The following is a 13549-nucleotide window of genomic DNA, read 5'->3' as shown; positions in this document are numbered from 1 at the left end:
GTTTTTTCCCATTTCTTTTTTTTTTTCTCTTCTCAAGCCAGACTCTGCCACTTCGATCACCAATCTTTGAAACCGATTTTGCCTTCAAACTATTCAACTTCCCCCCCCTCCCCCACCCCCACCGCCTGCCCCCGGTCATGGAGCTCAGGTCTTGGGCACTGTTCTTAATCTTCTTTTGCTAAAGGCTAGCGCTTTACCATTTGAGCCAGAGTGCCACTCCTGGTCTTTTCTGACTAGTTTATTGGCGATAAGAGTCTCATGGACTTTTCTGCCTGCCTGGGCTGGCTTTGAATCATGATCCTCAGATCTCAGCCTCCTGAGTAGTTAGGATTAAAAGCATGAGCCACCAATGCATGGCTCCTCAAACTATTCATAATGTGTTTCTAATACTATTTCATTTCTTTTTATTATCTTTAAGTAATTGTATAAAAGAGTTTTCATTCAACATGTCATTTTATGAGTACAATACATATTCTCATCTCTCATGAATCTTAAAATTTTAAGTAAGCATTAGCATGGCCTTTACTTGTTATCATCATATTCAATACTTTTGAAGGTTCCAGACTCTTCTAGATTAAAGGTATACCAGAATATCATACCCACAATCCCTCAGCACCTTTGAAGACTAACAATAGATAACCAAATTTTTATAAATAAGTTCTAAAGCAAATTTTTTAATTTAAAGCACACATTGGAAGAGAGCAGGTATAGTGAAACAAGGGATGGAACCAAGTTGAAGGAAAATAAACCTCTTGGGTTTTTTATTAAATTAACCCCTCAAGTGAAAAAATATATTGTCCATGCTCCAATGGATCTATACCTTAATGGGTATTCTAAATTGCTTCATTAGGTAGAAATAGTGCAAGGTACAGCATAGGAGTATTTATTTAAATAATAACAAGGTATTTCCTTTTAGATTCTGTTGAGTCCCAGGTTAATCAATAATTATGGTAGTTTGTAAAGACTAAGCACCTATTAATATTGTAAGTACATTAAATTTTCATCAAAACTTAATTAGGAAAGGTAGTATGTGCAATAGAGCCTGAGAAGTATTCTTGGTTCCTACATAAAATGTACAGTACCAACCAGTACCCCAAGGGACATTAAGATATTGGAGACATGGGGCTGGGAAGGTGGCTCAGTGGTAGAGCGCTTGCCTTGCATACATGAGGCCCTGGGTTCGATTCCTCAGCACCACAAAAGCAAAAAAGAAAATAAAAGCCGGAAGTGGCACTATGGCTCAAGTGGTAGAGTGCTAGCCTTGAGCTGAAGAGCTGAGGGACAGCGCCCAGGCCCAGAGTTCAGGCCCCATGACCGGACCCAAAAAAAAAAAAGATACTGGGGACCTGCTGCTGGATTGGGGGTCCCAAGACCATATTTATACTGTTAGGAGTCAGAAATTTCCAGTATGTAGAAACTGGATGGACCCTATTTGAGCTGTTCTTCTGCTTTCAAATTTTAAAAGTTTACTTAACTGAAAACATATTTAAAAAGTAGAAAAGGTGGGGGGGGCAGGGAGGATTGGGGGGGCGGGGAGGATGGGAAGGGATGGGAAGGAGAAACAAAGGAGGAGGCTACAATGCTTGATAAGAAATGTACTCATTATCTTGCCCATGTAATTGTAACCCCTCTGTACAGTATTTTCACAATAAAAAAAAGAAACAAAAGTAGAAAAGGTGTAGAGGAAAAATAAATTATTCACCATTTTTTTGGCTCTCATCTTAATTCTTTTTTAAAAAAATTTCCCCAATAAATGAACACTTTAATTCTTTGGTATTCTTTTTTTTTCTTTTCTTTTTATTGTGAAAATACTGTACAGAGGGGTTACAATTACATGGGCAAGATAATGAGTACATTTCTTATCAAGCATTGTAGCCTCCTCCTTTGTTTCCTCTTCTCATCCCATCCTCCCCCACACCCCCCCCCACCCAGCCTTCCCCCCCCCCCACCAAAGTTGTAAAGTTCATTTTCAACATAACAACTTGTACGTCTCATTGTTGCAATGGGTCCACCTGTATCCCTATTCATTGGCATTCTTAAGAACAAAAGATAACTAAACACAGCTCTGGAGAGAAGCTGTATTGACCTCCTTCTCTACTATCACCAGTGAAGACTTTTTACCACTTGGCCACTGGAAATGGTGATTCTCCCACCTTTATTTTAGAACTAAAAGTTTAATCAAAAGACATTTGCTCTCCATATTTGGGAGACATCACTAACACTAAAGATAACAATGGAGAAAACTGAAACAGCCTTTGTTTTGCTTTGTTTCATTTTTAAAAAATAATTAAAAGTCCATTTTTTGTGCCAATGCCAGAGCTTGAACTCAGGGCCTGGGTCCTGTCCTCTAGCTTTTTCACTCAAGTCTGGCACTCTATCACGTGAACCACATCTCCATTTCTTGCTGTTGAATTGGAGATAAAAGTTCTCCTAACTTTCGTGCCTGGGCTGGCTTCAAACTGCAGCCTTCAGAACTCAGCCTTCTGAGTAGCCAGGGTTATATGTGTGAGCCACCAGTGCCCTGCAAATGTCTGTTATTAACAATAGTAGGTCAACACAAAAAACTGTATCAATAAAGCTCAACTTCACAAAAATACAACTGTGGGTCCTGAGCTGGAGAAGGGCAGATCTACAAAGGATCTGGTGACATTAAGCACAATCACTAGGCTTATTCTTTGTGATGGAATAGGAGAAGAAGAGGACACTACATTAAAGCATCTTTGATGTCTCTTTCCTCCGTATCCTGCAACCTACCTGTTGTGGGGTCCACTGTTATTCTGTAACCCTTGATGCGATCCACTGGCCTGGCCCATGACATGTGAACAGTATTTTCATCTATAATTTTAAAATTCAAGTCTGAAGGTGGGTCAACTGCAAAAGAGAGATGTGATATCAGTTACATTGTCCAGTGTTACCAAACGGCCAATATAATAATTTATGTTGAGCAAAGCTTACTAAAGTTGTCTTTGCATAAATTTGTTTCCAACAAATATATAAAAGATATCTTGTTGGATGAGGATAAAATTAAAAGCTGACAAAGGGTGAGAAAACATCAGAGAGTATACATATTACAGACGACAAGCACAAAACACTTCTGATTCTTGAATTGCTCGGTCATTCAAGAATGGCCAGCAAAATCAAGCCTAATACAAACATGTTTGGATACAAGTACATACAAGTACAATGAAATCACATATAATAACCACATATGCAAACAATTCACGTAACAATTAAAGGAATTTCAATACATGCTGAGTGCATTTCGAATAAGCATGCCAAATCACTACCTGCTTACAACCATAGAAGTTAATTTTGGACATTAACATAATACTTTTCCCCCATAATGTGGAAAAGAATTTGGAGTTCCTTCTCCACATTGGTGCCTTGTTATTAATTGATGCTGGATGAATCTCTGTGACAAAAATTAAAAAATGTATATGAATGGGAAGGAAAAATGTAGGAAACTGCGTATGTTTCCCATGGGGGAATATACATTTAAATGTATATTCAGAGCTGGGAATGTGGCCTAGTGGTAGAATGCTTGCCTAGCATGCGTAAAACCCTGGGTTCGATTCCTCACTACCACAAACAGAAAAAGCAGAAAGTGGTGCTGTGACTCAAGTGGTAGAGTGCTAGCCTTAAGCAAAAGCAGCTCAGGGACAGTGCCCAGGCCCTGAGTTCAAGCCCCAGGACTGGAAAAAAAATGTATATTCATATCCAGAAAAATGAATACTCAAAAGTGATAATAAGGGATGTTGATAATTGGTAAGTGTGGGAAGAGTGAAATAGGGATGCTTATAAAACTTAAGATTCTGACAGTTTACACCAACTTGCTGTGTGCTCTCAAGGTGTAAACACAAATTGTAATTTCCCTTACAGCAAGCATACTCCATACTAGAGGTGGCATTTTAAATTAAAAATGCCAGTATGGTCCCCTACAGAACACTGGTTAATTATGAAAAGACAACATCAATGTGTATTTAATGGACATTTGTTTACAGAACTTAAAGGAAACAGTGCAGGAGTTTCAGTCACCGGAAGACATAACTGCACATCCAAACTTGAGCGGTCAATGACAGGAAAAATTGGAAAGTACAGAAAGGAATAGTTTACATACAGAACTGTACAGCACCATGCATGTGTCAATGAAATGTTGGCTTGTATTTAGTCTCCCACAATCCACAAAAGCCTCCATGTACAATAGTCATTACACAAAGACATCTCCAAAATATTTTATAATGATATTCTCTTGGCAATGTTCATGCCTCATCATGCAGCTTTGGACTGACTCACTGTCAGTGCATGGTCAATGCAATCAAAATGATCTCCCCTGCAGCAAGTCCTAAAAGGAAGACAATTTTCAGCCATGTCTTCTTTAAATGATTTAGTCTGAAGGAATTCTTTGGGAGTTAGCATTTTGCCTCTGTCTCTTTTAGGTATCTATAAAAGTCAGGCTCTAAGACATGAATCAGGATCCAACTGGCATTAGATATTTATATAGTATTAATAGCATGTTTTGCTGAAAATAAGCCAACATGTGTTTTAATGAACTGCTACTTCCAACTGTAGCAGATGGCTTTGCTTTTTATTGGGTACACTATTACAAGACACTATTACTTCCTGACTATCCATACACAGGCAGTGAGACTAAACTATTAATCTACATGCACCGTTGACTTACTCAACATTTTTCCTGTCTGTCATCCTATTACCAGGCTTAGCTGAAGTCATCACTTAATAGAATAAACATGCAGGAGATGTTAATAGAAATAGGTTTTTAAGAATATCATTATAAAATATTGCTCCAATAGTAATGGCTCAGGACAAATTTAATGCAAAGGCAGACACAACTGGCCTGAGCATGCTTTAAAAAAAAAAATTCAGTACATGGAAAAAACAGTACCACCAACCTTGGAAGGATATGACCTGAAGCAGCGGACATTAGGTTAAAACTGCTGAAGGTCAACAGCAGCCCACCTTGCTGATTCCAAATGACCGGGATTCCAGATAAACTGAAAAGTTCACTGTGGGGAGAAGTCTTGAACATTCCAGAGGATTCTAAGGTAGTCACAGAGACTCAGCTGTGGTACTCAGGATTCAACAGTAGAGAAAAATGGCCGACAGGCATGTCTAAAACCAGCAGTTCATTGAGCTCTGCTGTCTGCTTGTTCTAACCTATGTTCTAACCTTTCCGAACTGTCAGTCAATTTGAACAGGTGATGTTTGCTCCATGAAAAAAATAAATAGCACCAAAGTAGGCAAGTGTGTGTGACGCATATCAACTTCAATCACTGCAAAAATGTATTTTATTGACTTTGAAAATCTTTTACATTAAAGTAATTTACAACCACCACTGCACTTTCAGTCTAGACACAATGCTTTAAAAATGCTAATAGAAGGGTATTTCATCTGTAAATTAACTTCAGGTGGATCCTATTTGCAAGCAGCCATACTTTCATAGAATGTGGGTGTGAACCAAGAGAAACAGAACTAATATTAGGAAGAACAAACTAATCTATCATCATACAACTCGAATGTTAATAGTGAAGAGATAAAAATTTAAGTATGTGTAGCCAGTAGTTTTATATTATGAATAATGTATTTTGTTAGCAAAACACTACGCTTACATTTCTTGTCAAGAAATGTACTCATTACCTTACTCATGTAACTGTAACCCCTCGGTACAGCATCTTTACAATAAAATGAAATTTAAGGAAAAAAAAAAACACTGTGCTATGAATATTTTGTTCTGATAAGATGTTTCATTACAGGAATTGGCAGGATTTAGGACATTTTAAGAAAGATAAGCTGGGTGTCTGGTGGCTTTTGCCTGTAATCCTATCTACTCAGGAGGTTGAGATTTGAGGAACTCAGTTCTAAGCCAGCCTGGGCTTTGAGATTCTTATCTCCAATTAACCACCAGAAAATGGGAAATAGCGCTGTGGCTCAAGTGGTAGGGTGCTAGTCTTGAGCTGAAGAGCTGAGAGACAGTGCCCAGGCCCAGAGTTTGAGCTCCAGGATCAACAAAGAAAGAAGGAAAGAAAGAAAGAGAGAGGGGGAGGAAGGAAGAGAGGAAGGAAGGAAGGAAGGAAGGAAGGAAGGAAGGAAGGAAGAAAGGAAGAAAGGAAGGAAGGAAGGAAGGAAGGAAGGAAGGAAGGAAGGAAGGAAGGAAGGAAGGAAGGAAGATAAGATAAAATTAAAAGTGTCTTTTAAAAAAATCTATATCCCTCAAATTCTAGATTAATTAGAAAGATGTCCAATTCTCAGAGAATTTCAATGCGAAGTATCAAGTTTTCTCAGAAATAGTTAACGTGATATATGAACTCAAAAGAATATATATAATGCAGGCCATAAAGAGTATTAGCTAGGTTAAAAGCTTGGTAAAGTGTATTTTATGGCTAGAAAAACAAAGACAAAAGAATTCAACTTTATCTCCATAACACAAGGTACAATACTATGAAAAATATAATTTTTCATGTAAGTAGACAGAAGAAAAAATGACAGAACACAAGGGTGACATTGTCCAAAAAGAACTATACTTATTATTACCTGACTTATGAAACTGTAGCCCCTCTGTACATCACCTTTATAATAATCATTTTTTTTAAAGATAGAACAAAAAGCTATCACTATCTTTTTAAAGAAAAGAGGGAATGCCAAAACCTTTCAATGAATACCAAAACAAAAAGTATTGAGTTGTCAGTATATAAAATATAATAACAAATAGGAAGTAGTGAGATGGTATGAATTTAAGAGTGACGTATGACTCATGGAAAAGAAAAAGTAATTATTTGTACTTGAGGACTAAGGTCTAACTGGCATAGTACCAAACAGAGACCCAAGTTTCAATTTTCAAGTGTCCCCACCAGAAAGATTTCAGGAAAATTCTTACCAGTCCATTGTCCCCAGAAAGGTTTTGGCCACAAATTTTCTTCATCCTTCCCAAGTTCCTGGCCACTTAACTGGTAGTTAACACCAGAGCTGTGCTGTTCAGCAAGAAAGCAGCCAGACACATGTGGACACTTGAACTGTAGCTAGTCCAAAATAAAATGTGTTGCAAGTATAAAATCCACACCCCGTTTCAAAAATGCTAGCACAAAAAAAATGCAAAATATCTCCACTAATCATTTTTAGATTCCTTTCATATTGAAATAATATTTAGTTAAATAAAATATATTACAAATTTTATTTTCCTCTCTTCCTTTTTGCTTATTTAGTGTGACAATAAGAAAATTTCTGCCGGGCCCTGCTGGCTCATATCTATAAATCCTAGCTCCACAGGAGGATTCAGATTTGAAGCCAGTCTGGGCAGAAAGTCCTTGAGACTCTTATCTCCAATTAACCAGCAAAAAGCAGGAAGTAGAGGAGTGGTACAAGTGGCAGAACACCAGCCTTGAGAGGAAAATGCCAAAGGAATGCTCAAGGATGGGCTCAGAGTGTGGCTTAGTGGTAGAGTGCTTGCCTAGTATGCATGAATCCCTAGGTTTGATTCCTCAGTACCACATAAACAGAAAAAGCCAGAAGTGGCACTGTGGCTCAAGTGATAGAGTGCTAGCCTTGAGCAAAAGAAGCTCAGAGACAGTGCCCAGGCCCTGAGTTCAAGCTCCAGGACTGGCGAAGAAGGAGGAAGGAAGGAAGGAAAGGAGGGAGGGAGGGAGAAAGAGAGAGAAAGAAAGAAAGAGAGAGAAAAGAAAGCTCAAGGACCTGAGTCTGAGCTTCAGTACTGGCACCAGAAAAAGGAAAAAAGAAAATCCAAGTTATATATGTGGCTCATATTTCTGCTTGGTGGCCAAACTAGAAAATAAAGCCCTACCCCCACCCAAAAAAAAATGAAGCCTATTAAAACATCCTGACCTAAGGAAATGAAAGACAAGAGAAGAAACAGATTGAGAAAGTCAAAGAAAGAACTATCCATATGTAAATTATTACAAATTTAATAAATAATGTAGATAGCAAAGTAGCTAAGTAGCCATTATCCAATCCACAATTTTTTCCACTTCAATCATTTCCAACCTAATTCTTTTCCTAAGAATTCTCAAATCAAGTAACTATTTTCTTAATGAGCAATAAATGAACCACTTCAATGAATTAGCTAAAAATATCTCTAGTAGCCCTTCCAGAAGTTCCTCAAATAAAATTCCTTCCTAACAACGACACTGAAACGCTTTCTTGTCTCAATAACACTTCACCCACACCACTCAGAAAAGCCTCGACATTCGCAGAAAATTAATAACACTTTTCTAAACATACCACACATTTTGGAGACTGATTTTCCCAATCTTAACTTTCTATACCTGTAGCTCCAAAGTATTTGAAATTTTCAGTGTTGCTGGGACCTGTAACCCTGGCTACTTAGAAGGCTAAGATCTGGGGATCATGGTTCAGTGCCACCCCAGACACAATAGAAGTGATTTAAACTGTAGAGGGACAGCCTTGAGCAAAAAAGCCACACAGGAAGCTAAAGGCCCTGAGTTCAAGCCGGGCTATAAGGACCAAAACAAACAAACAAAAAAACTGCATTATCATGAGATACCTCTACCTTCTCATGTCCCTCAAAAAAGCACAACCTACCCTTGCACTGGTAAATCACCTGAGGAAGTTCTCATTTAACTTCACTTTTAAATGAAAAACAAATAGGGGCTGGGAAGGTGGCTCAGTGGTAGAGCGCTTGCCTTGCATGCATGAGGCCCTGGGTTCGATTCCTCAGCACCACATAAGAAAAAAGAAAAAAGCCGGAAGTGGCGTTGTGGCTCAAGTGGTAGAGTGCTAGCCCTGAGCTGAATTGCTGAGGGACAGCGCCCAGGCCCTACGACCGGACCCCCCCCCAAAAAAAAACAAAAAAAAGTGAAAAACAGATAGATCGATAGATAGATAGATATAGGACAGATGGAGATAAGAGACAGATATGATAGATAGAGATACATAGATACACAGATGAGACAGACAGATACATACATACATACATACATATAGGCAGGCAGATATGATAGATAGATAGATAGATAGATAGATAGATAGATAGATAGATAGATAGATAGATAGATAATGTCTTTTATAGAATGACCTCATTGATCTTGTAGAATCAGACTACTGTATCATTCTCCAATGATAATTGCCAACCTCTCCATGAAATTAATCAATATATTAAAATGGATGATTCCATTTAAAATGGGGAAATTAAAACATCAAACGCTCACACAAGATTCAACCAAAAGTTGGGTTAAAGGTTGTTTGTTTGTTTTTTATGTATGTTTTCAGCTGGGCCTCTGTGACAAATGCTTGAAATTCTAAGCTGCTTCCTAGGTTGAGATTTGAAGATCTCAATTGCAAAGCCATCAGGGGCAGGGAAATCTAGGAGACTCTTATCTCCCATGAACCACCAAAAAGCCAGAAGTGGAGCTGTGGCTCAAGTGGTAGAGAGCCCCTTGTGTGGAAAAAGAAATTAGGAGGGTGCCCTGGCCCTGAGTTTAAGGCCCAGTGGCAACACACATGCACATGTGCACACACGTGCACACACACACACACACACACACACACACACACACACCTCTTGGTGTATTTTGATTGCCCCGGGGCTGCCCTCTGCTGGCCCCCGGCTCCTTGGCCCAGCCCCAGGGCTCCCCACAAAGCAGACGGAGGCGGAGCTCGCGCTGTTGGAGTCTTTTATTCCACGTGGTCCCCGGTGGTCCCCAGTGGTCCCAGGCGGCAGGCGCAGCCGTGTCCCCGCGTCCACTCCTCGGGGCGGGCCGGTGGCACTGGCGCTGGGGTGGCGATCGCCTCTCCCGGAGGCCGGCGCGGGGGGCCGGGCAGGAGGGTGGCAGTGTGGACAGCACACCGCATAGACAAAAAGGCCAGGGAAACCACACACAGGGAACGGATTAAGCAGAACACAAAGGAGCTGGACCTGAGAGCTGGAGGAGGGAGCGGTTCTCCCCGAGGAAGAGCAAGAGATCAGAGCACACACAGCAAGCCACAGACGCAGGACAGGGGGAAGGGAGGAGGGGGTTGTCCTGGCTGGAATTACGCCGAACCCCTGGAGAAGGGAGCAAGAGCAAATCTTTACCTTCTGCCTGGATGGAAGACAGGAGCAGGGCAGCGCCCAGGGCAGCTAGCGCGGCGGGCAGCGTGGTCCCCATGCTCGGCGGGCCTCGGAGCTCACAGCCTCATCCAAGGACCTGCGGGGCGCGGGCAGGGACGGAGTCAGAGCCCCCTGGGTCCGGACAAACCGGGGACCGGCTTAGATGTGGAACTGGCCGCGGCCCGGGGCCTCAGCCAGAGCAGCCTTCAGGACCCCGGGGCCCAGCCCACAATGGGGCCATTGTGGAAGCCTAACAGCAAGGTCATCTACCCAAGTTTAATCCAGCCACGAGGAGGGAGCTCAAGTTTAAAGAGGGTCCTGTTTTTCGGGGGTGGGGGATGGGGGGCTGGTCCTGCATCCGGGGAAGGCCTTCGGTTCTTCACCCCCCCCCCAAAAAAAAACACATGACTTCATCCAGACCGGGTGATGGCCAATTCCGAGGTCATTGTATTCCTGACTCAACTCAATGTCTCTTCCAGCTGGAGATGTCATTTGGCTTTTCCTAGCTGCTAAACTCTTCAAGGAACTGAACTTCAGTGGTCTCGGGGTAATTTGGAAAAGTATAATAAACCTCCTTTACTCCCTTTCTTTTCCCTCATTAAGGTCTGCCTACAAATAGCAAGCTCTTTAAGGTCTGAACTGGATTATATGGAAATATGTAAGGCCCGGTGAATGCTTGCAATGTCATCTCACATCTGATCCATCTTTTACCCCACAGGAGAAAGCACCCGTTAAAAAGAGACAAAGCAGGAAAGACAGACCACTTCTTGACTGTTTTCCAAAACTGTTTAATAAACAAAAAAAAAAAAAAAGCAAGCATAACAAGTAATCTCTGCATTTAACTTTTGGTTTCTTCTGCCAGACTACCTTCATAGGCTTTCAAGAAGAGTGTGTTCTATTTCAATTGCTACTGATTCTGTAACTACAAAATTCATTCCTTAAAGACTTTATTATTATTAATCTCTTCTAGTTTGCCAACACACAGTAGGTGTTGAATGAGCAGACTGGAACTGCCTAAAGAATTCTAGGGTCCAATCTGGAGACAAACGCTACCAGCAGGGAAATGATCTGGAAAGCTGCCAATGGCAAAAGCTAAAGAGAGAGTGGATTCCATGATAACAAAGATTATTCTAAGGCAACAGTCTAGGCCTCGTGAAAAATGGAGTGGAGAAAAGGACAAGGTCTTGGAAATCCAAAAACCAAGCCAAAGGTTGAGTCCCCCCTCCCCCCGGAGAAAAGAACCTGACAATCTCCAACAATCTTTGTCCAATTATTGGCACAATGCATTAGGAAAGCTACACACACACACACACACACACACACACACACACACACACACGGAGTATAAATTATATTTTAAATGTCTGATGAACAGGCTTGCCAAATTGCCCCGAGCTCCTATTTTTATGAAGCCAAGATTAAAATTTTTGGCACTCCTCTGGGAATCCAAGAGCTGTTCTTTTTTTTTTTTAATCAATTTTTTTTCTTCCTAATTAACAACTGTTTGACATTTCTCCTCCATGAGTAAAAAGGCAAGAGGTGAGACTAGGCCATTGTTCTGGCCTTAACTTTGCTATAATAATTTCCAACTCACTTGGCCGTTGTGCTCACGAAGACTTAAGAGCTGACACCCCCCAAAATGCGGCGAGCAAATTAAAGAACAAACGCTCCGCAGAAGCCTACAGCACCGACGCGTTCACTCCGGTCTCGGGCGCCCCCTGTCGGCGGCGGCCGGGCCGGCACCGCGCGCGTCCTGGCGTCGGGGTGACCCGCCGGCCGGGCATTCCACCCGTATATGTTTAAGAAAAGAAGTCCTTTGGAGCCAAAACATTTATCCGAATGCTTAGCAACGCTCCATTGAGCCTTCGCGGCCCGCGGCCGGGGGCGGCCGCCCTACGTGGCAGCGCGGATTTCCCTCCGCTCGGCCTCATGAATGACCAGGCGGCCGCCACCGGCGCGCGGGGGGCGCGGGGGAGCCCGGGCGCCTAGCCGCCGAGCTGCGGTCCGGGCCGCGCGCGCGCGCGCACACAGGCGCGGGATCCCTGCAGATCTACGCTCCGCCGAATTGCTCCGCGCACCACGACCTTGACCTCAGCCCGGGCGCGCTCCCCGCCCGCTGTGTCCCCGGGATTACAGGAGTCACAGGCAAGGCTCTGAAAGCCGGGTCCAGCCCCTCAGGTTGGGGATGGGGCTTTCTCCAGAAAGAGCCGGCCAGCCCCACCCAGACGCGCCCGGGGCAAGGGGGAGCGGGACCCGACCCACGCGCGCGCACACGCGCGTGCACTCATGCACACGTCCATAGGCACACGCGCGCACACACCGAAAGACCCCAGTCCCTGTCTCCAGACGCCGCCGCGAAGGCGGGATGCGGAGCCGCCCGCGCCCCGCTTGCCCTGCGGGGTCCTGGCACCCTCCCCCTGCGTCCCAGCTCGCCCCGCGCGGCTGGGGGACCGAGCACCGTGCGGGGAGCATCGCTCGTTCTCTTCTCCCCATGCAGCATCTGTGGATGCAAGTCCTCCATGCGCGGTGGCCATCACGGGCCCGCGCGCCCCCAGCCCCGGGCATCCACTGTTGAAGAAGAGCCACCGGTCCTTCGCCCGCGGATCCCCACGAGCCCGGCGCGATCACGCACACGCGCGCGCACATCCCCGCAGACCTCACACGTGTCCCCTCCCAGGACCTGCCCCGTGGAGGTGCTTAGAAGCTAAGTGTCTCTCCTCGTCTTTGAGGGGGAGTCGGGGACCCTGAGGACTGACCTGAGACGACAGGCGATGGAGGTCCGTCCGGAGCCCGCGATCGCTCGAGCAAGATCGGCGGGACCCCGTGCGCTCCGGGGGCGAGGATGGGGGTTGCTCCAGGCGGGCGCGGGCGCCGACGGCGACTAGGAGCCAGGAGGCGGCGGAGGCCCGGGAGGCGGAGGATCGCGGGCGGAGGCCGAGCCGCCGCGGGAGGAGGAGCGCCGCGCCAGGAGCACCGGAGCGCGGCCAGACGCGTCCGGGGCGGCTGCCTTCGCCGAGTGGGATGAGACTCCGCGCCACGGGCTACTTAACGGAGGGCCGTTCCCGGCGCTCAGTTTACTGGGTTACGAAACGCCTGGGAAGGTGGACGGGTGCCACGGGGTGATGTATGCGCCCCGGCGGTGAGCAGCTCTGCTGTGGGGAACGTGTGCATACTTCGAGCATTCCTGCGGCGTGAGGTGGCGAGCGCCGTCCTCGCGCGGCGGCCCCGTCGGGGGCGGGGACGGAGGAGGGAAGGGGAGAGGGGCGCCGGCCGCGGCCGGGGTCCGTGCCAAGGGCCGCGGCGGGCTCGGCGCGGGCTGGGCGGGGCGGGCGCGCGCGCGCGGCTTCCCCGGTCCCCGCGGTTTGCTTTCATCCAGGAATCCTTCCGAATTCGGAGCCGCGGGGCGGGCGAGAGGGCGGGGCCGCCCATCTCCTTCACCGAACCGCAGGCTGGGTCGACCCTCCCGCCCCC

At 45.0% G+C, this 13549-nt stretch overlaps 1 protein-coding gene across 1 annotated transcript in view; it reads right to left on the bottom strand.

Moving 5' to 3' along the window:
• The window catches only part of Col12a1 (collagen type XII alpha 1 chain), a 128651-nt gene extending 118515 nt beyond the window's left edge, over positions 1-10136 (bottom strand). Inside the window, exons 1-2 of the mRNA XM_042687119.1 lie at positions 10064-10136; positions 2755-2871 (exon numbers count right to left, since the gene is read on the bottom strand). Of these exons, the coding sequence (XP_042543053.1) occupies positions 2755-2871; positions 10064-10136 (190 nt within the window). The remainder of the gene's footprint in view (positions 1-2754; positions 2872-10063) is intronic.
• Between the last annotated feature and the right edge of the window lie 3413 nt (positions 10137-13549).

Source organism: Dipodomys spectabilis, unplaced genomic scaffold, assembly GCF_019054845.1.
Source record: "Dipodomys spectabilis isolate Male_0828 unplaced genomic scaffold, ASM1905484v1 ptg000102l, whole genome shotgun sequence".
NCBI classification, from domain to species: domain Eukaryota; kingdom Metazoa; phylum Chordata; class Mammalia; order Rodentia; family Heteromyidae; genus Dipodomys; species Dipodomys spectabilis.
This window is presented reverse-complemented; position numbering and strand designations above follow the sequence as displayed.